At 51.9% G+C, this 25,190-nt stretch overlaps 2 protein-coding genes across 7 annotated transcripts in view; both read left to right on the top strand.

The window, feature by feature from the left end:
- TSPAN15 (tetraspanin 15) overlaps nt 1–4,072 on the top strand; it is a 36,378-nt gene extending 32,306 nt beyond the window's left edge. For 5 of the 6 annotated variants that reach the window (XM_064145087.1, XM_064145085.1, XM_064145086.1 and 2 more), the window contains 2 exons: nt 545–661; nt 3,084–4,072. In XM_064145087.1, coding sequence (XP_064001157.1) covers nt 545–661; nt 3,084–3,236 — 270 coding nt within the window. In that variant the 3' untranslated portion in view covers nt 3,237–4,072. The remainder of the gene's footprint in view (nt 1–544; nt 662–3,083) is intronic. The other variant, XM_064145090.1, reaches the window with a different exon arrangement.
- A 13,939-nt stretch (nt 4,073–18,011) lies between these two features.
- Nucleotides 18,012–18,904, top strand: NEUROG3 (neurogenin 3). Its single transcript, XM_064145668.1, has one exon. It carries the CDS (start codon nt 18,083–18,085, stop codon nt 18,635–18,637), a length of 555 nt encoding a protein of 184 aa, XP_064001738.1. The 5' UTR covers nt 18,012–18,082; the 3' UTR covers nt 18,638–18,904.
- Nucleotides 18,905–25,190: the final 6,286 nt, after the last annotated feature.

Raw genomic sequence — 25,190 nt, 5'->3', positions numbered from 1 at the left:
TCAGCTATTCTCTACCAGTACCCCCAGGTCCCTTTCTGCCTGGCTGCTCTCCAGCCACTGTCCCCATTCATCTGCTCAGGAGTCTCTACAGCCTCAATTACTTTCTCTATTATGGGCTGGAGTCACAGTGCAGCACAGCTTGCGGGGCTGAAGCAGAAATCCTCTTGTTCCTGCCCCTTTTAGAGACTATAGCAAAATGCTTGGTCCACAATTTGTTTTTTTCACTGCTCTACTTCCAACTTGGAAGCAGAACTGAAACCTTAAGAGAGACTTCTGCACTTTCCAGGGGGTCTAACATGAGAAGTGATGTCATTTCTTCTAGAAAAGCAATTGCAAAAAAGAGCTTAAAAAACCCAAAATGAAGTACCAAGTGGAACAATGTAAGACACAGATGGAAACATTAGTGACAATGTCTCTATTGAATTCAGTGGGTTTAGAGAGGTGGGAAGGAGGAGCAGCTTTGCATTCCCTGCATTTTGAGCTATGCTGTGTTCCAGCTGCAGTGCCACTGCCTGCTGGAAGGTTTGCTCTGTTGTTTTTGCAGCGCCTGAGTGTTCAGCACATCATCTATGTCCGTGGGTGCACCAATGCTGTGCTGATTTGGTTCCTGGACAACTACAGCATCATGGCTGGCGTGCTGCTGGGCATATTGCTACCCCAGGTAAGATGGGGCCAGTGTGCCATCTGTTAAAGGCAGTAGCTGATTGGTTACTGTGATATCATAGAATCAACCAGGTTGGAAGAGACCTCGAAGATCATCCAGTCCAACCTATCCCTCTGTGGCCATGTTTCTTGCTCTGTTTTTTTTTTATTTAGATTTGGTATAACTGATAAGCTGGGATGGATGAGGGACTGGAACATCTCTTCTATCAGGAGAAGCTCTATGGAGAAAGACTTTGGAGTCCTAGTGGACAGCAAGTTCTCCATGGGCCAGTAATGTGCCCTTGTGGCCAAGGCTGGTGGTATCCTGGGGATCATCAAGAGAAGTGTACCAGGCAGGTCGAGGGAGGTTCTTTTCCCCTCTACTTTGCCCTGGTGAGACCACACTTGGAATACTGTGTCCAGCTTTGGGCTCCCCAGTTCAAGAGAGACAGGGATCTGCTGGAGAGAGTGCAGCGGAGAGCCACAAGGATGATTAGGAGGCTTTAGCATTTCCTCTTCGAAGAGAGACTGAGACCCCTGGGGCAGTTTAGTCTGGAGAAGAGAAGACTGAGAGGGGATTTGATCAATGTCAGTAAATGTCTGAGGGATGGATGTCAATTGGATGGCGCCAATCTCTTTTTGGTGGTTCACAGCAGTAAGATAAGAAGCCATGAATACAAACTGGAACATAGAAGGTTCCACCTCTTTGCAGTGAGGGTGACAGAGCACCGGAGTAGGCTGCCCAGAGAGGATGTAGAATCTCCCTCTCTGGAAACCTGCCTGCATGCATTCCTGTGTGGACTACCCTAGGTGGTCCTGCTTTGCAGGAGGGTTGGACTTGATGACTTCTGGAGGTCCTTTCCAATCTCTAATGTTCAGTGATTCTAATTCTGTGATTCTGTGACTTGGGATGCTTTAGTCTGGAAAACACCGAACCATAGGTAAGCAACTACCACTAAACCATGTTCCTCAGCACCACATCCACTAGTCCTTTAAATACCTCAAAGAAGGTGACTCCACCACCTCCCTAGGCAGCCTGTTCCAGTGCCTGAGAGCCCTTTCTGTGAAGAAAGATTCCTAATAGCCAACCTTGTACACAAGGATCCTGTAGCACTGCCCTCCCTCCCACCCCTAACACAGCCCCAGTTCTCCTGTTTGTCACAGGCATTTGGCTTAGGAGGCATCCCAAAATAACTGAGAGAAGCCTAGCAGCCCACAGATCCTTTCCACAAAGGGCAGCATGACTCTGAAGGCCCAAACTCACTGCTCCTTCTCTGAGTGTGATGAAGTGGGATTTTATTAATGTTTAGCAATACTTAAAGGTGAGCATCAGGAGGATGAGACCAATCTTTTTTCAGCAGTGTCCAGGGACAGGACAAAAGGTAATGGGCAAAAATGTGAACGTGGGAAACTCCATCTAAACATGAGGAGGAACACTGGAACAGATTGCCCAGAGAGGTGGTGGAGTCTCTACCTCCAGAGGTCAATCCAAACCTCTGAATGCCATCCCATGCAACCTACTCTAGGTGACCCTGCTCTGGCAGGCAGGCTGGACTAAATGATCTCCAGAAGTCCCTTCCAGTCCCTACCATTTAGTGATTCTGGTGATTGAGCAGCATTGCTGTGATGTATTGCAGGATTTGGTGAGTTAATTTGGGTTTGCTTGGATGTTTTGAGTCCTGTGTTTCCCTTAGCTGCATCCACTGAGACTTTCTAATGCTCTGAGTCACTGGGATGGCAGTTCTGCTGTATTAGCACCTTACAGGAGTGATTTGTTTATCTCCCTGTGTGCAAAGAAGATGAGCAATGCTGGTTTCTGTCACTGTATAGAAACATAGAACCACTGAGGCTGGAAAGGACCTTTAAGATCATGGATCCAACTGTAACCCAATGACCGTAACCACTAAACTATATGCTGATGCACCACATCTACACCCTTCATGCACACCTCCAGGGACAGTGACTTCACCACCTCCCTGCACAGCCTGTTCCAATGCCTGACCACTTGGCAAAGGAATTGTCCCTTATGTCCAACCTAAACCTCTCTTGTCACAACTTAAGCCCATTTCCTCTCATCCTATTGCTAGTTACTTATGAGAAAGAACCAACACCAGCCTCACTCCCATCTCCTTTCATGTAGTTGTAGAAAGCAATAAGAGTAAACATCCCCAGCTCCTTCTGTCACTCTTCATATGCTATGCCCTCACCAACCTCGTTGCTCTTCTCTGGGCATGCTCCAGGACCTCTATGTCTTTTTTAACACTGTGGTGCCCAGAACTGAACACAGCATTCAAGCTGTGGCCTCACCAGGGCTGAGTACAGTGGCACCATCACTGCCCTCCTACTGCTGTATATCCAGTGTGTGTGCACAGCATTTGTGAAAACTGCTGAGAGATGAGCAGTGTTTGACCTCTAACCAGAGATGCTCCTTCCTTTCACAGTTCCTGGGAGTGCTGCTGTCCTTACTTTACATCACTCGGGTGGAAGATATCATCACCGAGCACAAGATGAGCGAAAGGCTCTTTGAGGAAGCAGAGCAGAGATCTGCCCCGGACTTTGCTGGAGCTGGCTGCTGCATGTGTTACCCGGGGTGACTCCAGAACCCTCAAACAGGGCTAAAAACAGGGCAAAACCAGCTCTTCTGGTTTGTGCTGGCTGTGACAGACTTGGGGTGTGAGGAATCAGCCAGCAGACTGGTGGTGGGTCAGCAGCACGCCCGATACCTCTGTGGCCTCGTTGCTCTCGATGTGTCTGCAAGCAAAGACACAGCAGAAGGGCTCCTTCTGTGCTGCTGCTGCTGTGGTACCACGGTGCTGCTGTGGTACCATGGTGCTGCTGTGGTACCATGGTGCTGCTGGAAGGTGGGTTTGTGGGGCATTAAATCTTCTTAGAGTGATTGCTGAGTGATATGCAGCCAGAATAAGTCTCCTGGGAAGATCAGAAGGTAGATTTCTACAAAGGGAACCTTTCTCTCTTGTGATGTCCTATTTCAATATTTGTCCTTCCCAACTTTATTTTAATCCTTCCAAACCAGATTTCTTACTGATCTACCTGGTAATTATTAAACATGTGTTTAATAACTTTTTTTGGGGGGGTTTAATGCTAATCTTGATGAATTTACTGACAGTAATGGATGTGATGCTGAATGCTTTCATTGCTCTGTCTTTTGTGCCTTCTAATAATGGGGCAAATCCCAGTGTCCAGTCAGTCAGGTGATTTTAAAATGCATTTTTATTACTGCCTGGCTTTTGTATAGACCTAGAGGAAGTCTGAGTCTTGTATGTACTGTATTTCTCCTCTTTAGTTAATTTACTAGGTGGTTTATGGCTTTTTTTGGGGGGGTGGAGTTATTTTTGGAGTTCTCTTCATTGAAATGCTTCCAAATTTTATTCTTATCAAAATAAAACCAAGAAGGATTTTGGTTTATTTATATTTTTTTAAATGTTATTTGTTTGTTTTTGTTTGTTGGGGTTGGTTTGGTTTATAAGCTCCACAAATATGCTTAAAATGGTTTTGTTTTTGTTGTTTTCTTCCCAAGTTAAGCCTGTCCCTCGAATGCTGAAACAAAAGGTAGAAATAACCTTGAGCTGTGATTCTGGCTGGGGTGTTGATTTGCCTGAGCTTTTGGATGGGGCCACTTGCTTGGACAGAGTGCTTTGCATGGTTCTTTTAGTGAGCTGGAGACAGTGCTTGGTAAATCACCAACAGCTCTGGGGTTTTGTCATTGTGGCTTTGTCCTCAGCGTTTCTCTGCTGCAGCCTTTCCAGCCACAGCCAGGTTTGCAGGCAAAACGTTATTGTGGTGCTTCAGATAAATTCAGGAGCAGAATAAAGCAGGTTTGGTTTATATCTTCTTTGTGTGCCACACAGAGGAATATGTGATTTTTATTCTCTCCATGTTTTGTGACTGTCTTCTTTGTGAGTATCTTCTTTGACACTCCACTAAGCCACACAGAGGAATATGTGGTTTTATTCTCTCCATGTTGCTTTTCTTCTGCTCTTGGTTTTAAATATCTTTGTCCTGGATGTGTTTTCTGCTCTCTTCAAAACTCAAATGTCAGAACTTCTTCCTTAGCTCTCTGCTTTCAGTAAGGGTTTCTGAAGAAGCTCTCTGCCTTCACTAAGGATTTCTCAAGAAGCTTCCTATGCTTCCAGGAGCCAAAAAAGGAGAGAGGCTCATGCAGTTCTTCAGTGTTTCTTACGACGTCTAGAGGGATAGATCCTGCAGCTCATGGTCAGCAGTGGGAGGTTATCTCCTACACAGCACACTCTAGCGTTGGGTCCTGCTTATGGTTACGTGTTTAATTCTTCCACATCCTTGTCATCTACCGTGTCCTGCTCTCTGTCCTGAATAATGTATTTTGGCAAGTTAAAAAACGAGGTGTGTTTAGAGTGAGTTTGTGTACAGAGAGAGGAAGGGGGAAAAACAGGAGGCAGCTTTGGAGGACCAAGCTGACTGCTGGTGAAGGGATAGGAAGATGTAAGCTGAACATTGATTTATTGTGAAGAGAGAGCTGGGAAGGTGGGAGCTGAGAGCATGAGAAGCTGAAATATTGCCAGAGGCAGAGCCATGCCCTGGCCTTCAGCAGTAGGGAGCTAATGCTCGGATTTGAGATGGCAGGAGGGCTGCAAGGAATTGTGAAGGTGGGTATGACAAAGCTACTTTTTAATTTGATGGCAAAGGTAATTTTTTTTCTTTAACAATGTCTTGTAAATGTTGTGGCTTGAAATACAAGATACCTGGGAAAGCAGAGGATGATGGAAGTGTGGCTAAATTTTGGGTGGTTAAAATGGAACAGGGAGAGTGTTTGGGGATAATAGGGAACAATTCTCCTTTAGCAAGGAAATTCATGGTCTGTATTGAATTCTCAGCCACAACTCACTGCCCTCTGTCATTTGCAGTGTTTGAGAGGGGTGAGGTTACCTGGGAGTCATGAACTAAATGTGTGACTTTTTGACTCAATCCTTTATTAAACATAACTGTTCACCCTTCCCATTCCCTCAGGTCTGAGGACACTTTAACTCTTGGCTTCACGGGCCCCTGGTGGCTGGAGGGAAAGACAGTGCCAGTCAGGAGGGAGATACAGCAGGGGTACCTCCAGCACTTGGGCTGTGAGCGATGAGGGGGAGACTGCGATGATGGGGTAAAATTAAGCGTGAGGCTTGGCTCTTCTCAGCCCTGTAAGCAGATCGATTTTTGAAGGGGGTTGTAGTGTGCACGAGGTGTTTGTGTGCTTACAAGTAGCTGTTTTCATCCTGAGCCAGTGCCCCTGCAGGGATGTGCTCCATCCTGCACAGTTCACCTGCAGGAGCAACGTCTGGAGGGGATGTGCTCCCTGTGGCTGGTGCTCCACACATGCTGTGGACCGTACTGCCAGCATTTCCTTTCTAAGCATGCACGTCCCTGTGTCCACAAGCAAACCAGCTGAATGCATGCAAAGAGCTACACTCAAAATGTTGTCATGGGCTGATTTTTATGACTGTCTGTAAGTGAAAGCCACTATAGCCACGCTAGTGGGGGTCATCTGAGCTTTTCCAGACAGCTGATGTGGAATTTGATGAAAAACACTCATCTAATTCAATCCCTGCTTCCCTGGCAGGAGCAGCCACAGCTGGGTCACTCCTTGCAGATGCATCCTTAAACCTGCTTTTAAAAATGCTCCTTCCTCGTGTTTGAAAGATTGGAGCAACTCTGCAAAGTCCCAGAACTTCTACAAGACTTGTAGTGTCTGCGTGTGTGATTTTGAAGTGCCTTGACAACTGTGGGCTCCCTGTTCCTTGTATGCCTCTGCTTTCCCCATGCCCCAGAACACCCTGCCTTCTGCAGATGCTGGGCAGGTGTTGGTGCTTCTTGCCTACAGGAATCACCCTGCTGGTTCGTTCTGAGAGACCTGGGATGATTTAGCCTGGAGAAGAGGAGGCTCAGGGCTGACCTCATTGCTGTCTACAACTACCTGAAGGGAGGCTGTAGCCAGGTGGGGGTTGTTTTTTTCTGCCAGGCAAGCAGCAACAGAAGAAGGGGACACAGTCTCAAGTTGTGCCAGGGGAGGTCTAGGCTGGATGTTAGGAGGAAGTTATTGGCAGAGAGTGTGATTGGCATTGGAATGGGCTGCCCAGGGAGGTGGTGGAGTCTCCTCCCTGGAAGTGTTGAAGCAAAGCCTGGCTGAGGCACTTAGTGCCATGGTCTGGTTGATTGGCCAGGGCTGGGTGCTAGGTTGGACTGGATGATCTTGGAGGTCTCTTCCAACCTGCTTGATTCTGTGATTCTGCCTTCCTTCTGCCTGCATTCCAAAGCTTTCCTGCCTGTTGTATGAGATGGCTGCATGGAAACCAAAGAGCTGCAACAATTACAGAATCACAGAATCAGCCAGGTTGGAAGAGACTTCCAAGATACTCAGTCCAACCTATCACTCAGCCCTATCCAATCAACTATTCCTCAGTGCTCAGTGCAGTTCCTCAGTGCTGCCTGCCTGGTGATGGACTGGGCAGTGATACACGTTTTAACCACTCTCTGTCCCTTTGGGTTCAGGGAGCAGGGTCCCTGCTCACAACACAGAGGGGTTTTGCACTGGGATTCATGCACCATTCAGCTGGAAATGGACGTTTTCCCCTTTGTATTTAAAGTAATTACAGCTCCCCTCCCCGCCCCAGCACAGTCTTGGCACAGCACCCTGGGGTGGTACACACTGGTGTAGATTCTGCATGATTTAGTGTTAGCACAGCTAATTCTGCTTAGGAAATAATTTACAGCAGGTTCTCCTTCCCCTCTGCCCTGGTGGGACCCCATCTTGTGTGTTCAGTTTTGGGCTCCCCAGTTTAAGAGGGACAGGGATCTGCTGGAGAGGGTCCAGCGGAGGGCTGCGAGGATGGTTAGAGGACTGGAGGGCACTGCCTGATGAAGAGAGACTGAGAGACTTGGGACTTTTTAGTCTGGAAAAGAGAAGACTGAGAGGGGATTTGATAAATGTTTATAAACACCTGAGGGCTGGGCAGGAGGGGAGGGACAGGCTCTGCTCATGGGTGTAAGTTGCAGCACAGGAGGTTCTGCCTCAACACAAGGGGGAACGTTTTTACTGTAAGGGCCACAGAGCACTGGAACAGGCTCCCCAGAGAGGTTGTGGGGTCTCTGGAGACTTTCCAGGCCTGTCTGGATGTGTTCCTCTGTGCTCTGTGTTAGATAGTATTGTCCTGCTCTGGCAGGGGGGTTGGACTCGATGATCAACTTGGGTCCCTTCCAACCCCTAACATCCTCTGAGCCTGTGAACTCCACATGCCTTGTGCTGCTATTTGGTGTTCACTAAAATATGCCTTTAAACCTAAAAAAAAAAAAAAAAAAAAAAAAACAAAAAAAAAAAAAAAAAAACCAAAAAAAACAACAAAACCCACTTCTTCATTAAGGACACACCAGGCTGGAGTTGGATAAGGGTTGGGATTTATGATCTGAAAGGTCTTTTTTTCCCGACCAAAACGGTTCTATGATGTGATGGTTCGTTGGCAGAGCTCCGGGCAGCGCTCCCTCTAGTGGTGTGGGCTTGCAATGTCACAAGGCACTGATTAAACCTGCTCGCTCTGCCTGTGCACAGCAGCAAGGCTTCCCTGGTGGCCTGGCTCCTGCCCTGCTCCAAGAAGCCCCCGTGTGTGGGCACAGCTCCCATGGGCTATGACCCCCAGCTAAAGCTGGAAATCTCAACTGTTAGTAACAGACTTCACAGAGAGAGTGATTTCCCATTGGAATGGGCTGCCCAGGGAGGTGGTGGAGGCACCGTCCCTGGGGGTCTTCAAGAAAAGCCTGGATGAGGCACTTAGTGCCATGGTCTAGTTGATTGGACAGGGCTGGGTGATAGGTTGGACTGGATGATCTTGGAGGTCTCTTCCAACCTGGTTGATTCTATGATTCTAAGATACAGCTGCTTGCTACAGACCAACCTGGAAAACCGACCATGGAGGTGGAATGAGATTATTTCCTCCTGATGGGAAGAAGATTAGTGCTTAAGGTCTCAAAGCCGTTTAACAGCTTTGTATTCCTGAGATCTTTTTCTTCACTAAGACTTCCTAATGCTCCTGACTTCACTTGTATAAGCTCGTTGTTAAAAGGTGCCTTCAGGAATTGCTTGCTGGTGAGACCTAATCTGATGGGTGTTCAGCTGTAGAGTGCAGGTGCTAGATGGACTCAGTGTTCTCCAGAGGTCTATTCCAACAGCTACCATTCTGTGCTCCTGCTGCCTGGAACCTTCTGGGCTCCACTGGATCACAGAGATCTCCTTGATGCCAAGCCCACTGGTGGCAGGGAAGTTGCTTCAGATTTGCATCCTCATTTGATGTTTACAACTTTCTGGGGAGGGGGGAGAGAGAGAGGTGTCTTCATCTGTGGCAATGAGGACAATGCTGCTGCTTAATTTGTCAAAATTGTGCTCAATCCATCATGCTTCTTAAAGCTGACCCAACCCCAGTCTGTTTTCACATTCAGGATGGGTGCAGTGCTTTTGTTTGGGCTCAGCTCTTGGCCTGAGCTCTGGCTTTGCAGCTATAAGGGCTAAAAGTTTGCCTTGCAGCTGTGATGAGAGCCCTCAGCAAAGGCAGCTGTTAAATCCTCTTGGAAAAGAGGATGTCCTGCCCATTTCCAGCCTGCTCCCTTGAATGAGGTACTTCTTCTTCCATTTAAAGTGTGTTTTCTGAGATGAAGAGGTAGAGGTAGGTGAAAGCTACCATTCTGGAGAGCATTCTGGTCTGCCTGGGATGCACACAAGAAGGCAAAGCCACCTTCCTGTTTCTGAATGCTGGGTACCAGTTTGCAGATCATAGCTTGTTGTGGTGTTCAGCTCCACATGGAGATTTTTATGGATCAGCATCATGGGTGGTGGTGTCATTGCCTGCAGCAGGTTTTGAGGACGAGGGGACTTTGCCTGGGAATCACAAGGAGCTGCTGGCATTGGCTGAGTGTTGCTTGCCAAAGCACTCCTGGGATGCTCAGTGACCACACGGTGGAAACATGTGGCTCCTCCTTCAGGGGGAGCAAAGCAGAGCAGGACTCTCCTCCTGGTTGAAGCCAGAGCTCACTGGGTTAAAACAAGCATAAGAAGGTGCTGAGGGTTTGGCAGGTGCTGGGGCAAACCTGCTGGTTGAAGGGCAAGAGCCAGGGATGGGGGGAATGGGCTGGGGTGTCAGGCTGGCAGGTGCCTGGGTGATGGAGGAGCTGTCTGTGAGGTCCCTGCAGGCACTGGCAAAGCAGCTGAGCTGCTGGAAATCACTGGCTCTTGGAAAAGTTGGTGTGAAGGGCTTTTGAAGTTTCAAATGTAACTGGGTTTTGCTGACTGGAACAGCTGCCCCCTGCCCATCTTTCCCAGCACAGGCTCTCTCTGGTCCCATGCTCCATTGCAGGGATGGGCAAGTGTGAATTCAAAAGGCCTTGTGCAGTGATTGTAAAGGTGTTTCTGCCAGAGGAGTGCTGCAAATAGTGCCTGCAGCTCAGCTGCAGGCTGTGGTGAGTTGAGGAGCACAGTCTTCTTGGGAAATGGCCAAGTCCATGGTGGAAGGAGGCAAGAAGCAGGTAAGGAATGTACGTGTGAGCTCTGAAAGCCTCAACCTTTCTCATCACAAGGGTAGGCAGTCTGCAAGCTCATGATGAGTTTCATAGCCACCAAGCAGGAGCTAGGCATGTGTAAGGCTGCTGTTGAGGTGTAACACTGCCTGATTCGGGTGTTCGCTGTGCCTTTCTGTCAGTGGTGAGGAGCTGCACAGTTGCAAGCCCTCCCAGCTCATCCAAGATGATGGTGATAATTTTCAATCCCCCAGTGCCACACTACCAGACATATCCCAGACTTGATGTAGCTCTGCTGGCTTGCTTTCCTTGGAAAAGGCAGTCACTGAACAGTCCTTGAACAGTGCTGCAGTTAATAGTGCTCACAGCCCTCCCAGGGTCCCTTTTCCTGCCTGTGGATCTGGGAGATGTAAGAATGCAGGATTAGGAAGGTTCTTGTCCCACCAAAGGGGACAGATGCTACTGCTGTGCCTATATTGACCTCAGTGGCTTGGGTAAAAGCAGGCTGTGCCCTGACAATCCCCAGCTCCTCAACATGTTGTATCTCCTAAAGCAGTGTTCATCCTCCAAGAAAGGGAGATGAAATGTCCAAGCCCCAAAACAGCTCTATCTGTGGGCTTAGTTCAGTTCCCAGCCAACTGTTAGCTTATCTCCTTATGAAATGTGTTTGTGTTGTTGGAAACATCTGATCCAGTCAGGGAAGTGAGCTGTGTAAGGATGCCCTCTACCTCAGTGGGATCTGTGTGCCAGGGAGAGTCATCCCACAACTTCATCCTACCAGTGGACAAAAAGGAACCAGGATGGACAGAATCTACCTTTTGAGCATCCAATGGTAACAACCCCACTGCCCGGCAGTGAAAGGAGAGGCTGTGGGGTGGCTGGAGCATCCCTGCAGCACCTCCTCCTGCCTTCCCAACCCCAGTGAATGGGGCAGGATGCATCCCTGCTGCCCCCAGCCTGGCAGCAGCACGCCAGCCCCTCACCCCAATTATTGCTGGGTGTCGAAAAAGACATTGAAAAGCAAGGAGGAGAGCTGTGAAGAGGGTCACTTTAGTGGCTCTTTCTCTCTCCTCCTTTTTTTTTTCCCTCTCCTCCCGAGAAGGAAGTTAGAAAAGCAGAGTCCTCAAAGCTGCATTGAAAGGGTGACAGAGACGGGATAATGCGTAAGACGGAGGGAAGGAATCTCAGAGCACTCGCCACGGTGTTTTAATGATCTGTTAACAATTGCCCCTTTCAGGGGAGAACATATGGTAGATGGTTTGCTTTAAAAAAAAAAAAAAAAAGGCAAAAGAACAAAAACGAAAAAAGAAATTACTTCAGAAACTTTAAATGATGGTGGGGAGATGGCAGTGAAGAGCTGGGGGAGGGAGGCGTAGCCCCCGGGGTGAGGGGATATCTAATGATAAGGGGACGTAGGATGATGTGTCTGTGAGTACAGGGCTTGGCCAGAGCCCGAGGCTCCCAAAAGATGCTGGTACCCGGGAGCTGCTGAAGGTGGCTGGGGCAGGGTGCCCAAAGCAGCTGTAGTAGGTTTGAAGAAACGTGGCGGTGAAGAAAACTGATAAGGGTGCTGATAAACCACAGGAAGCTGCTGGGACCTGGGGACACTGGGTCACACACTGGCAGCTCTGTGCCCCCCACATTTCCACCACCATGCCACTGACCCAGCTCAGGCCCTCACATAGCTTCAGGGTACTTGGCAGTGCTGCATGAGGTAGCTGGGGACATCCTCCACCGAGAGATTTTTTGACTGAGAGTCCTGCCCGCTGTGGGCCGTGGGCTGGATCATCCCCCCAGCCCAGCCTGGACTCAAGCTGTGTGGGCAATGCTGGTATTGAGATGGTGCTTCCTTCCTGCAGCTGGACTTAAAATGCATCCAGGTGGGTGAGTGCTTTGAGGTCTCCATTGCATGAGGTCACTGCCTGTGTCTCACTGTTACAACCTGTTGGCATGTGGTTTGAGATTAAATCCCTAAAATCCTCTTGCCAAGGACTAACACAGACTGGTGGCAAGTGGGGGCTCATCTTGCAGAGCTGAAATCCTCTGTTACCATTGCAGTGTTTTGTGTGAAAATATCCAGAGGTCTTTCTTTTTTCTCCCTTCCTCCCTCTCCCCTTGCCCCTTGCAAATGCATCATTTCTCATCAAGATGCAGAAGTCAAGCTGACTGCTCACCTTTCCAGAGGTCCTGGCATGGAGTGGCAGGAGAGGTTGTGCTTCTTGTGGCTCATGATACATCTTAACTGAGAGAAGAAAACCATTCCTTCTGGATGTAAACTTGTCTTCAATTCAGTGCTGCAGGAGTACAGGGCAGGAGAAGATTCCAGTTCAGAGGCTGGGAACTCAGTGGATGAAGCTTGATGCTGGATAAATGGTCAGAAGAAAGATACCAGCACCGGGAGCCAGAGTGAGATGGTGCAGATGGGCAGAGATAGCTGGGGAAATTAGGGATGGGGCAGTGAGGCCGACTGGCAGAGATAATCAGAGAGCAAGGCATGCCAGGAGAGGGGCATGAAGACGTGGGGATGGGAGTGAGAGGATGGTGAGACTGAGATATAGGAACGTGGATGAGGAGTGAAGCTGCATCCTGAAACTGGAAGGAGGGAGGAAAATAGAGATAGATCTGGTACAGTGGTGGTCAGGGAGGGAATGGGATCATCTACTGGGGGTGTGGGTGGGTGAGCAAAGGAAGGGTCACCATCTCCCAACTGACTGTTTCATATTGAAGGCTTTGATGAAGCTGTGGAGAAGGGTTAGTGATATGTGAGTCTGCCCTTGTTCCCAGGCTGTGCAGTGAATTTACTTCCAGACTTCTGCCTTTTAACAACTTTCCCATTTCTCAAAAGCCAGCTGTGGTTCCTTCTCTTCTGTTCAAAGTTCGACTGGAGGAGCCTCTAAATCAGTGAAGAAAGCATATCTTTAATTACTTCTGGAGTCTGGGAAGCACCACCTGTCTGTTTGATGGGCAGCTGTGAGGGTGAGGATTTTGAGCCACGTGACCAGTCTGCACTGCTTATAACTGCATCAAAATGCCCTTAGGTAGGTTTTTGTCCTTACAGGACAGAAGTCCTTCAGGATGATGGGAGTCTGAGATCAGCATATCCATGGTTTCTGAGTGTTTATTGATGCCTAAAGGAGAGTTGATGCAAACGAAAACTGAGGTCTGTGGTGTACAGCAGTGCTTGAACACCTGTTAAGCCCCCATGGTATTTCATTCAAAGGAAAGTTGGGATGATTTCTGTGAGATCTCATCAGAATCTTATTGTAATGCTTAAAGCACTTGGAAAACCTGAATGAGAGTCTGTGCTGGACATGTAACCCATCCTATCTACCTAGGATGTCATCAGGGTGGAGGAGAAACCCTCTTTCTGGCAGGTGAAACTGCTGGGTCAAGGAAGCTTTGCCATAAGCAAAGAGGGGATCCTGGCAGAGCTGGGTATGACAGGAGGTGAGCAGCTTGCAGAGAAGTGAGGACAATATTTCTGTGATTCCTGGGCAGATACTCAGATGGTTGGGTAAGTTTCTATAAGGTAACAGGTTTCACAGAGCCCACCTGCAGGCATCACAGCCCAGTATCTGTCTGACATTTTCATGCCTGGTATTTGTTCCTTGCCTTTCCTTTCCATGACATTTCTTTCTCCTTCCCTCTCTCCTAGCCAGAGATAACCAAGGCTTCTGTTATGCTCGAGGTTGTTGCATTCTGATCCAAAATATGTTTCAATGTCAGAACAGCAGGCTGCTCTTGCAGCTTTATCAAGCCATCTCCTATCATGCCTGTAAGCATTAAGAAGATGCTCCATCCATCTACAAAGATGCTGAGGGGACGGGAGCATTTCTGTCATGAGCAAAGGCTGAGAGACCTGGGGCTGTTTAGCCTGGAAAGGAGTAGACTGAGAGGGGATATAAGCAACACTAATCAATAACTAAAGGGTGAGGGGTAAGAGGATGGAGCCAGACTCTTCTTCAGTGGTGCCCAACAACAGACACAAACTGGAACCCGGGAGATTCCATCTGAATGTGAGAAGAAACTTGTTTGGTGTGAGAGTGCTGGAGCCCTGGAACAGGCTGCCCAGAGAGGCTGTGGCGTTTCCTTCTCTGAAGAGATTCCAAACCCTCCTGGACGTGGTGGTGGGCAACCTGCTACAGGTGAACCTGCTGTTGGATTAGATGAACTCCAGAGGTCACTTCCAGCCTCCACCATGCTAGGATTCTGTGAGAGGGTTATTGTAGAATGGGATTGCACTGGAAACTTGAGTGTTTTTTCCTTTTCTCCTTCTGGCACAGTGATATAATTCCTCACCCTGGGGCTCGGCTGGGTTATTCCTACCCTTAAGGAGCTTCAGTCCCCAGACATTGTAAGTTGGAGAATGTGAAATGTGAAGCCAAGCTTTCAGTGGGGTAGGGGGAAACCCATCAGCTCTGGCATGGATCAGGCCTTTTGAGGCAGATTTCTGTAGCTGAATGGTTATGGAGGGGTTTGGTGTTTGCATCTGGTGAGATTTGTATCAGTGCAGAAAGGGAGTCTAAACTTCGGGAAACATTTCTCCTCACGCAGCCCCTTCTGCCTTGACCGGAGCCTGATTTGCCTCTTCAAAGAGGAATGCGCAAGGAGAGGGACATCCTTTCCAGCTGCACCAGCCCATACAAGGGAGAGAAGTTGCTAGACAAGCCCTCAATGTGAGTACCAGTTGCTCTGGACCCTTCCTTCTGAAAGGTCCCGGGCGGGAATCTTCACGGTGCTCAGGACAGTTCTGTCTTCATTGTCCCAAGCCACTACTCTGCCCATTCTCGGGGCTGGGGAACCTCTGGCTTAGTGCTCGCCGGCTGTTTAATGACTTCCAGGAGAGGCCCGTCTCCCCACGGCGGGCACTGCCGGCTCCTACCCGGGAATAGCAAATTACCCGCAGCTCCCTGCTCGGGGCCGCGGCACTGCGCCCGACCGTGCGCCCCATCGGGCGGCTGCAAGGGTACGCGCTCCCGGTGCCGCTTCCCGGGGCTTCCCTTTCTGCTCCTTCCCACCCACCTACCCCCCCGCCTTTAGTATATTTTTTTCCTTTTTTTTTTTTTTTTTTTTTTTTTTTTCTTTTGCGGTCCTTCTCCTCTCCCTCTTGTCGGATAAAGGATGGTGCGAGGGGGAAGGGAGAAATATTGTTTGAGTTCACAAAGGGGGGCATCTGGTGCACCTTGCGCCTGGCATCTGTGCTCCTTGTGTCCCATGCAGCCCGTTCACACCGGGGCGAGGGGCAGGCGTGCATCTGTTGAGCCCCACAATAAAGTCACAAAGCAGAGGCACGGAGCCGGCCCGGCAGCGCTACCCTCTCGAAAGGAGGACGCGGCGTTGCGGCTCCAGGTATTATGCGCCGGGTAAGGTAGGGCCGGGGCAGCAGCTGCCGCGGCTCTGAAGGGCTGTGCCTAGCCGCCCGACATATGGCACCGCAAATCACGGTACCTACTGAGCAGTCCCAGCCCTTGTGGGGAGCGGGGCAGGACAGGGCGGCCCCGCCGCAGGTGTCTCCACCGCATCTCCTCTGCTCCCCGCGGGGAGAGGGCGCGGGCGCGCATCGCGGGGTCCTGGGGCGGTCGGAGGGCTTGGAAAGGCCGGTGGGCCCCCGATCCTGGGGAAGAGGGGTCGGGAGCGGACTCATCCTTATCTGCCCTCTCTTCACCCCCTCGAGCAGGCGGGCAGCGGCCGTGCTCCGGCTCGCCAAACGGTCCCGACGCCTGGCAGGCGAGAGATGCGCCGGAGCCCGGCTGGTTACCATATGTTTTCAATAAAATAAGACAAATAGGACCAGGAGATAGGGCTTGCAGTAAAGCTGTTGTAAAGCAGCGTAACCTAGGCCAATGTAAACGGCAGAAGGGCCCCTCCTGGAAGGACCGTTGGATGCCAGCCCCGTGCCGGGGCGGCCCGGCCAGGTGTGAGCGGGAGTCCGCAGAGGTGCCCCCGCAGATTTTTATCACGTTGGTGGTAATATGGTGCTTGTTATGCTAACTATGAGTAAACATACCCGGCCGGGCTTTGTGGCGACGAGAGGGAGTTATCGGAAAGTGGCAGTGGGAAGGTGATTTAACAATAAAGTTGTCTTGTTTGCCAGCAGGTGATGTCTGCCCCTAGCCCCATGATTAATGCTTCCCAAAGCACTCCACTTTACAATCTCTTGTAATTATTTATTAAACGAAATCTATTTATTATTATTTTAGCAAACAGCGGTACCAGGTGGGGCTTTCTTTTCCTCTTCAGCTTTTGTTTGAAGGACGTTTGAAGTGGGCAGTCTGAGTCTTGGAAACTCGCTCGCCAGATTTTTTTGTCATCCATTTGCACAGGCACAAAAAAAAAGAGGAAAAAAAAAAAAAAGAAAACCTCGCTGGGCCCTTCCTATTCATCCTCCCTTGCCCTCCGAGCCGCCCCTCGAGAAAGGGCTCCCGAGCCGCCGCGGTGGCCGCCCCCCGGGGCCCCGCTCCCCCGCCCTCCCAGCGCTGCCGCCACGGGGCTGTCCGCCGCGCCGCGCTCCTGGAGAGGCAGGGCGCACCGCCCCGCAACTCCCCTCACCGTCTCATACCGCGGCCGCCCCGAGGGGCCGAGGATCGGACCGGGCTGCCCGAGCTGCCCCTCATACCGTCGCCGGCCCGCAGGGCAAGTTCGTCCGTTCGCGGCGCCGTGATGCCCAGCTGGGAATCGCCGCGCCTCTTTGGTGAAGGAGCAGGGGGACTCACGCCTCGCCGAGGCTGCGCCTCTCTGCTCGCCCTGCTCGCATCCCAGGGGGTGCCAGGCCGTGCAGAGAAGGGTCCGGTTCCGCTGCCCCCGGCCTCCTGTCATCCACTGGGGAAAAGTGGCCGTGGCCCGGGCCGGTCTCCACCGCCCGTCGCAGCCGGTGCGCAAAAGTCCCCTGCACGTTTTGCGCACTGAGCCGCGGCGATGGAGGAGCCCTCCCCTGGCTAAACGCCGGGCTGGCGGGGCGGGAGCGGCTGCGATCCGCGAGGAGACCATTCCCCAGTGGGATCCAGCCCTCGTTTCCCTGGGGGGAGCGAAGACACGGCGCGAGGTGGGGGGTACAGGGACAGTAGAAGGGCATATGACTCCCCTCCCGTGCTGGCGCTCGCCGCCCGCGGGACAGCTCCCGTAGCTCCACCGATCAGTGCCCAGGGATGCAGGGCTGTCCTCGGCATTTCGGGGGACGAGAAGAGGGATCGCGTGAGGCGGCAGGGTCCCCTCACTTCCCCTCGGGAAAGGAATTTCCCATGAGCTCCCTGGAGCGCCTAGCCGGCGGGAGGTGACGGTGTCTCTACCTCGGGGAGTCGGGCCTGGGCGATCCCTAAGGGCTGGCACCGGGAGCACCCTGCTTCGCGCATCCCGGGCTTCGGGAGATCCATTCCACCGCCGGGGCTCTGAGTCGGGACCGCCCTCCGCAGCCCCCCGAGAAGTTTCGACGCGCACAGCCGCCCCGGCTGAGATGCAGCGCCCTCCTTCTCGGATTCCGTCCCGTCCCGGGGGAAGGCGGAGGGAGAGGAGGGCGGGAGGGGGGTCGCGGCGTGGAGTGCCGGCGAGGCCTGGCGTGGCGGGGCCGGGGCAGCAGGCGGTGCCGGGCCCGACACACTCCCGCCGGGCTGATAAGATAAAAGCGTGCCAAGGGGTGGGTGCGGGCGGGGGGGCGCACACGCCGCCCGGCTGGGAAATCCCCATTGTCTGTCGGCCCTATATATATAGGGACTTAACGGCAGTCGTGTGCCGGCCGCCCAGCCTTTGCTGCCCACACTCTAGGGAGGGGGAGCGGCGGGGGAGAACGCAGCCAGAGCCGTTTTCCTGCCCCGCAGCCTCACACAGGCTCAGCAGGTACAGCCGCGGAGCGAGTGGCTCCGCCAGCTCAGCCGTTTGCCTCTGGCTGACGCGGTCTCGGCTTTGCAGGATGGCCCCGCAGAGCGACCGCTCGCCGGGCGAAGGGCAGCCCTATTTCGGTGGTGCTGACGACCCTCCCTCAGCCGCCGGCGGTAGCGGCTCCGCAGGCAGCCGAGGCGGCTCCCCAGCCCGCACCGCCCTGGCCCCGCGGGAGACGTCTGCGGCCCGCAGAAAGGGGAAGGGGCGGCGGGGCCGTGGCAAGGCGTGGAGCGAGGGTCTGCTGAGCAAGCAGAAGAGGAGTCGGCGGATGAAGGCTAACGATCGGGAGCGGAACCGCATGCATCACCTCAACTCCGCCCTGGATGCGCTCCGCAGCGTCCTGCCCACCTTCCCCGACGACGCCAAGCTCACCAAGATCGAGACGCTCCGCTTCGCGCACAACTATATCTGGGCACTCACCCAGAGCCTCCGACTGGCAGAGCAGGGCCTGCCCGAGCCCCCCTCTCAGCCGCCGCCGCCCCCCGCAGTCGCCGCCTCTCCGGGGCCATGGGACTCGCCTTGCCCCGTCGCTCCGCCGCCCGCTGCCCTGCGCCGCGGCCCTGCCGCCTTCCCTGCTTTCCTCTGAGCCCGCCGCCCGGCTTCTTGCGCCCCACTTTTGGCCTTCAGGTAGCCGGTGGGGCAGAGAGGGACCACACCCTGCGCTGAGCGCCGGGTGCCCCGCGCCCCGTCCCGTCCCGCTTGGCTGGAGCGCAGCGGGGGCGAACGGGCAAAACCAAATCACGGTTTTGTACTCGGAAACGGTAAATTATATTAATTTGTCGCTAACGGTATTTATTGATTATATTTCGTAACAAATATATATTTTGTACATAAGAGTATTTTTGGCAGCGGTGGCCCGGCTGTTTGTACCGGGGAGCGAAAGCCGCGGCTGTAGTTTAGAGAATTTTTGTTTCAGAAGATTGAAAAAGAGGAGAATAAAATGTGTCGTGGTCCCACCTGTGCATCCCCCGCCTTTTTTTTTTTTTTTTCTTCCACCGAGGGCTCTCGTGGGGTTTCAAAATCAGAGGCAGACTGTGCAGTGGAGGGCAGCGGCGGCCCCAGATAGTATGCTGGGGCCAGCGTGGTGTGCCCAGTGCCGGGATGGTATGGCTGATGTGGGGATGCTGTGGCTGGTGAGGTGACAGTGTGTCAGATGCCGGTGCGCTCCCCTTAGTAGGGAGGACAGATCATAGACAGGGGCGCAGCGGAGTCCTGCGCCTGTGCGCACGCCTTTGTGTGTCCCTGGGTGCCTAGGCGCGCACTGCAAGCCGGTCTCTATGTGCAGCCACACCGGCCGGTCTGTGTAATGCCCAGTCCCTCTGTGCAGCTGCCGCGGCTCTGACCTCTGCGTCCCGGAAAGGTGCAGCCCTCCTCCCCAGGCCTCCTCCCCACGCAGGTGGATTTTCAGCGCCAGGTTTGGCTCTTGCGGGCTACTTTGCGAATATCCCCGGGGAGCAGTGATCTAGCTTCAGGGGTCGTGCAGGTTCCCTTGGCAGCATTTCCCCAGGTTAACCCCGTCCTTCCCGAGAGGAACGCTTAACCGAGTATTGCGCGGGGACTGAGCAGGACCGGCCGGTGTAAGGACGCGCAGCCCTGAGCGGGAGGCTGCAGCGGGGCCGGGACCGTGCGCTGTGTGTCTGTGTTAAAAACGCAAGAGGTGGGAAAGGCGAAACCTTCCACTCCATGTCAAGAAGAGAAGCTACATGAATCCTAGGAGCCCTCCCCGGGGCTCAATTTGTAGCCGGTAGATTTACGGCCGGGTCGGTCCCCGCTCCGCGCCGCCCCAGCGGGACTGCAGCCGCTAGACAAAGCGGCCCGTGAGGCCAAAAGCCCATTGTGATGCTAATTGTTCTCCGCTGAGCCCGTTTGCCCGCGGCGAAGAGACGCTATTGAGGCAATTTGTAGAACAAAAGAAATTTGGTTACTGGAAACAAAGATACACTCACAAACACAGCCCCCCACCGCAACACCTTCTATCCCGCACCGCAACAAAAGCGGCGAACGTGAAACCTGACAGGGTACGGGATAGCGGGGGTCTTGTCCTGCCAAAAAAAACCCAGCTCCAACACTGGAGGGGTAACCTTGGGGGTGCTCCATCCATCCATCCATCCATCCATCCATCCATCCATCCATCCATCCATCCATCCATCCATCCATCCATCCATCTTCGCCGCTCCCTGGGAGGCGTGGGGAGGGCAGTGGTGGCGGAATCCCCCAGGGCGAGGAGGATTTGAGGTCTGCGAGAAGCTTCTCCCGCGCCCCGTCCCGCACCGGCGCCGCGGGCACTGGCCATGGTGCTGAAGGCGGCGGAAGGGACCAGATCTGGGCCGGGGGGCGCAGCGCAGTGCTCCCCCCACCCTCTGCTTCATTCCTCGCCAGGGCTGAACCTTCGGGGTCCGGCCAAGCATGGGGTTCTGGGGAGTCCGTCCTGGTGCTGAGCCCCGCTCGGTGCATCTGTCCTCGGCAGAACGCCTCGGCTGGGCATTCAGGTGGGCTTTGGGTAACATCACCCACTTATGTGGTAAAGGGAGAGGACAGGTTGGCCACTGTGCCAAGTAGGCACTTGTCAGCTCAGAAAACATGTTGGGCTTGGTGGATCTGAGAGAAGCTGTGATGCATTCTTGTGCACTTGATCCACAACGGGTCACCATGTCCCACAAGGAGGAAATGCCAGCGCCCTGTCTATGCAGAAGGGGATGAGGGCACCATGGTGCCAGCACTGACAAGCAAGGTGAGCAGGTCTCACTTTCTGCATGAGCTTTTTTTGAGATCTCCTCTTCCTGACGCCTCCTGGGACCCGTTCACCCGTGCCGAGCCTCACTCCTTTGCCTATTCATTGCTTTGGGAAGCTATACCCACATTGCTGGAGAAACACAGGAGATGGGGCAAGGTTGAGGACTAGGGAAAAAAAGTGTGTGCCTATCTCTGTGTGTACTGTTATAGTCCTGAACGTGATCTATCTGTGTCGTAGATCAGATAGGCAGAATGAAAGACCTAATAGTATTCCTCCCCCTTCCCCCTTCCCTAGCTGAATTGAGTATTGTTTTCATACTCTAACAGTCTGCAAAGTGCTCCAAGGCCTCGGTGTGTGGCCACAGGAAAAAAAACCACTGTGATTATTTGATTGATAAAATCATTTGATGTTTTCCTTGCTAGCCCAGCTCTGCTCTCATCAATCCGTATGGGAGGCATCACTTTGCTGTGTCTATCTGTGAGTGCTGTGGGACTCAGGAGGATAAAAACACATTCAGCTTGCAAACATAGCTTTTTTTTTTTTTTTGGCTAAAAATTGCTGAAGAGAACTCAGGGTCTACATGGGCAACAAAAATCTGAGAGCCCTATGAAAGGCAGTCTTGCAGAAGCCCCCAAAGTTATCTATACAGCTGTAATTTTGGAAATCTGTCACTTTAGTGGATTCTACTGCACTGCAGATTCTTTTCTAATGAGGCTTAGGATGCTTCTGGTCTTCCAGCCATGGGGCTGCATACTGGTGGGGGCTGGGGGGGTGTATGTGTGGGGGGAGAATGAGTGGATTTACTACCTCTGGAGAACTAGTGACTTCTTTAGGGGCTTGAATGGATTTTTTTTTTCTTTGCCTCCACATTATTAGGTTAATCATTGCTTGAACTGGTTGCTATGGTTTTGGCAAACCCATGGAAACTTGATAATGAAGACTGAAAGACTCTGTTTCCATTTATCTTTTCTCTATGTTTAGTGCATGATGGTCTCATTTCTCTTGATGTGGCTATTCCAGTGCTGTGCCCAGCCTTTATAAAACCATGGCTGCTGTAATGGCCTCTGGACTTTTTGATGTGGAAGAAACAGGTGGCTGCTGGGACCACGACCATTCCAGAGGCACAGGCTTGTGCCCTCACATACTTGCAGGCAATGGATTGAAAACAAACTTAGCCCAGGCATTGCCAAGTTTGGTTGCTGAAATCCTATGCAAGGCAGACTCAACTTTTATTTTTGCAGCCAGGGCAGCTCCTCTCACTACAAGCTGATGTTTTCATGCCCCCAACAGTCAGTTTTAGGTCTCCTTTATTTTGACAAGAAGATTTTTGAATATGATATATTATCCTCTATTACAGAAGCAAGGAAGCTTCAAGCCTGTTTCCCCCTGAACCTTCCCTCTTCTCTGCAACTGCATTTTTGCTGGACTCTGGCTGTAGGATATACAGCAAATTCTGTTCTGTTCAAGGTTAAAACAGGGAGGTGAGGATAACAAGCAGTTGAAAACAGAGCCTGTAAATGATTTGCGTGGCTTAGAGAAGCCATGCTCATTGCCAGGGCCAGGGAAGGGGAAACGCCAGGGCCCTTTCTTCAGTGAGAGACTCATCTGCCTCCTCCTTGGTCTTGGATGGCTCCCTTGTGTTTGAACGCTGGCAAGAAAATGAAGGTGATTCCCATAATCCCAGGGCAATTCCTTTGACCTCAGGCTTCCACTCTGTGCTCTAAATATGGCTTTAAGTGAGTTGCCTCCTGCCCTTTCACATTGTTTGCCTCTGACATCTCAGTCAGGTTTCCTGGCGGAGGAGGCAGCTGGGGCTGCAAACTGCTGCCTGTCCCCTCCACACTGCTAGCAATCGGGGGGGTTGGGGGGTGGGGTGGGGGGAGGGGGCTTCTGCAAGTGGCGCAGATCCTCTTGCCTCTTACAAAGAGCTTCGGGGCACCTCGGCACTCCCCAGAGATGCCCCAGTGCTGGGCTGTGGCAGGATGCTCAGCTGCAGCCGCACACCCGCCCTCCTGCACGTTTTGGTGCAGCCATGCTCACTGGCAGAGAAAAGGCTAAGAATTGGGATTCTTTCACATGGTCAGCCCTCAAAAGTCTGCCTCTCTCCCCCTCCTTCCAGCTATAATGACAATCCAAAGAGTTCCTGATAGGGTTTTAAAAGATGCTTATTCATTCACCGTCCACCAAGCATGAAAATCCAGCTCATTTGTTCATTTGTTGCCATTCTTCACCCAAACGACCCCACAGGGGCTGAAGCCTGTTGCCGAAAACTTGTCACTCACACTTTTAACTTCTTTTTGTTGTACTTCTCTTTATTTCATTCTTCTGGGTCTCCACCTCCGCCACCACCCCACCCTCTCCTCCGGTCACAAAGGCAAGTCTGGGAAGCTTTTTAAAGCTGCAGTGCCCCCTTTAAAAAATCAACACACACACACAAAAAAAAAAAAAAAAAAAAAAAAAAAAAAAGGCAAGAGCTGAAAGGAGATCCCAAGTGTGTGTAAGGAAGGGGAAAACTCCATCCAGTCTGCCCAGCCCAAGCTAGGAGGGTGAGAAGGAGGATAGGGCTGGGTTGCCAGCCACTCATAGCAGCCTTCGATACCTGCCTGGGGTTCAGAGAATCACAGAATCAAGCAGGTTGGAAGAGACCTCCAACATCAGACAGGCCAACCTAGCACCCAGCCCTGGCCAATCAACCAGACCATGGCACTAAGTGCCTCAGCCAGGCTTTGCTTCAACACCTCCAGGGATGGCGACTCCACCACCTCCCTGGGCAGCCCATTCCAATGCCAATCACTCTCTCTGGCAACAACTTCCTCCTAGCATCCAGCCTAGACTTCCCCTGGCAAAACTTGAGACTATGTCCCCTTGTTCTGTTGCTGCTTGCCTGGCAGAAAAGACCAACCCCACCTGGCTACAGCCTCCCTTCGGGGAATTGTAGGCAGCAATGAGATCAGCCCTGAGCCTCCTCTTCTGCAGGCTGCACACCCCCAGCTCCCTCAGCCTCTCTTCACAGGGCTGTGCTCCAGACCTCTCACCAGCTTCATTGCCCTTCTCTGGACACATTCCAGTATGCCCTTCCCAAGAGCTGGACCTTGCTGTGTAGAATTAAAGGTAATTTGAAGGTTCCAGGGGCTTGTAATGAGAGAGCAAAAGCATGAGCTTCCTGAGAAGCAGTCACTGGCAGGGGATCACCTCAGTTTCCTCTCCTCTGCTCAGCAGTTTTGCAGCACATGACCTTAATGATAGCCCAGTTATCCAATGAGATCCATCCAATGTGCACTGTCCCTTTGAAACCTTGGGCTTCACAGTCCAGAGGAAAAGGATAAATAAATCCATATGTGTTTGGAACTGGTCTGGATTGTGCCAACTAACCCCTGAAAAGGTCCCATCTTGTGAATCCAAATCATAGAAGGCAGTGGCTTAAAAGGGAGCTCTAGGGGTCATGTAGTCTAACCCCCTTGCAGTCATCATGGACATCCCAAAGAAATCAGGTTGCTCAGAGCCCTGTCAAGCCTGATATTGAATTTCTCAGGCATGGGGCCTCGATCACCTCTCTAGGTAACCTATTCTGGGGTTCCACCACCCTCACAGTAAAGAACTTCTTCCTAATGGCAATTTTGCCCTTCTAGACTTACTGTTTTGTAATGCTCTTCACCCCTGTAGGAAGGAGGAGTATGACAACACCCACAGCACCTTTCTTCATGCCTGGACACAGTGTCCTAAGATGGGCAAAGGTTTGGTATCGGCTCTGCTCAGATCATTGTGCTTCCCTGGATATTCTTGATAGGGATGCCCTTGGAAAACCCATCAAAGGGCAAGCAGGAGGTGTGATATTTTCCACTGGGTGCTTGCTGTCTCCTCTACAACTCTGTGCAATGTCATAGCAGTGTTCACCAGCACATGGGAGAGAGCAGGGTGCTGGGGATGCAGTGTTTGAGACTACTTCAGCCTCCAGCTGTCATCATTGAGGTTCTTACCCTGGCCAAAGTATGAAGTTTCCCTCTCTGAGGGCCACACAGAGGTTTTGTGTTTAATGGTCCCCGCAGATGTTTTTGGTCACACTGAGTCCTTGCAGTCAGGAGTTGGGCAGTGGCAGCCATGAGATGTGAGGCTTCACTTCATTTTTCTGGGGCCTCAAATGTGATTCTTGCCTGGACTTTATGCACCTCTATCTGGAGCAGGCTCCTGCTTGAGAAATCACATATCCATCTTCACCTTGAGGGTTGTGGGAGAAACATAGGCTCTGCACTCAGGCTCAGCTCACTATTTCAGACAATAACCCCAGAGAAATTGTCTCCCCCACCCTACGTAGGCAGGTGGAACTTGTTTTCTCTCATCTGCATTACCCAGATTTCAGTGACAAAAGGCTGCTACCAATAAATATACCAATGAGCAGCAGCTGAAG

The sequence above is a fragment of the Pogoniulus pusillus genome, chromosome 6 (assembly GCF_015220805.1).
Source record: "Pogoniulus pusillus isolate bPogPus1 chromosome 6, bPogPus1.pri, whole genome shotgun sequence".
Classification (NCBI taxonomy): domain Eukaryota; kingdom Metazoa; phylum Chordata; class Aves; order Piciformes; family Lybiidae; genus Pogoniulus; species Pogoniulus pusillus.
This window is presented reverse-complemented; position numbering and strand designations above follow the sequence as displayed.

Coding starts and splice junctions, on each gene's coding strand:
- NEUROG3 (XM_064145668.1), top strand. CDS start 18,083: ATGGCCCCGCAGAGCGACCGCTCGCCGGGCGAAGGGCAGCCCTATTTC.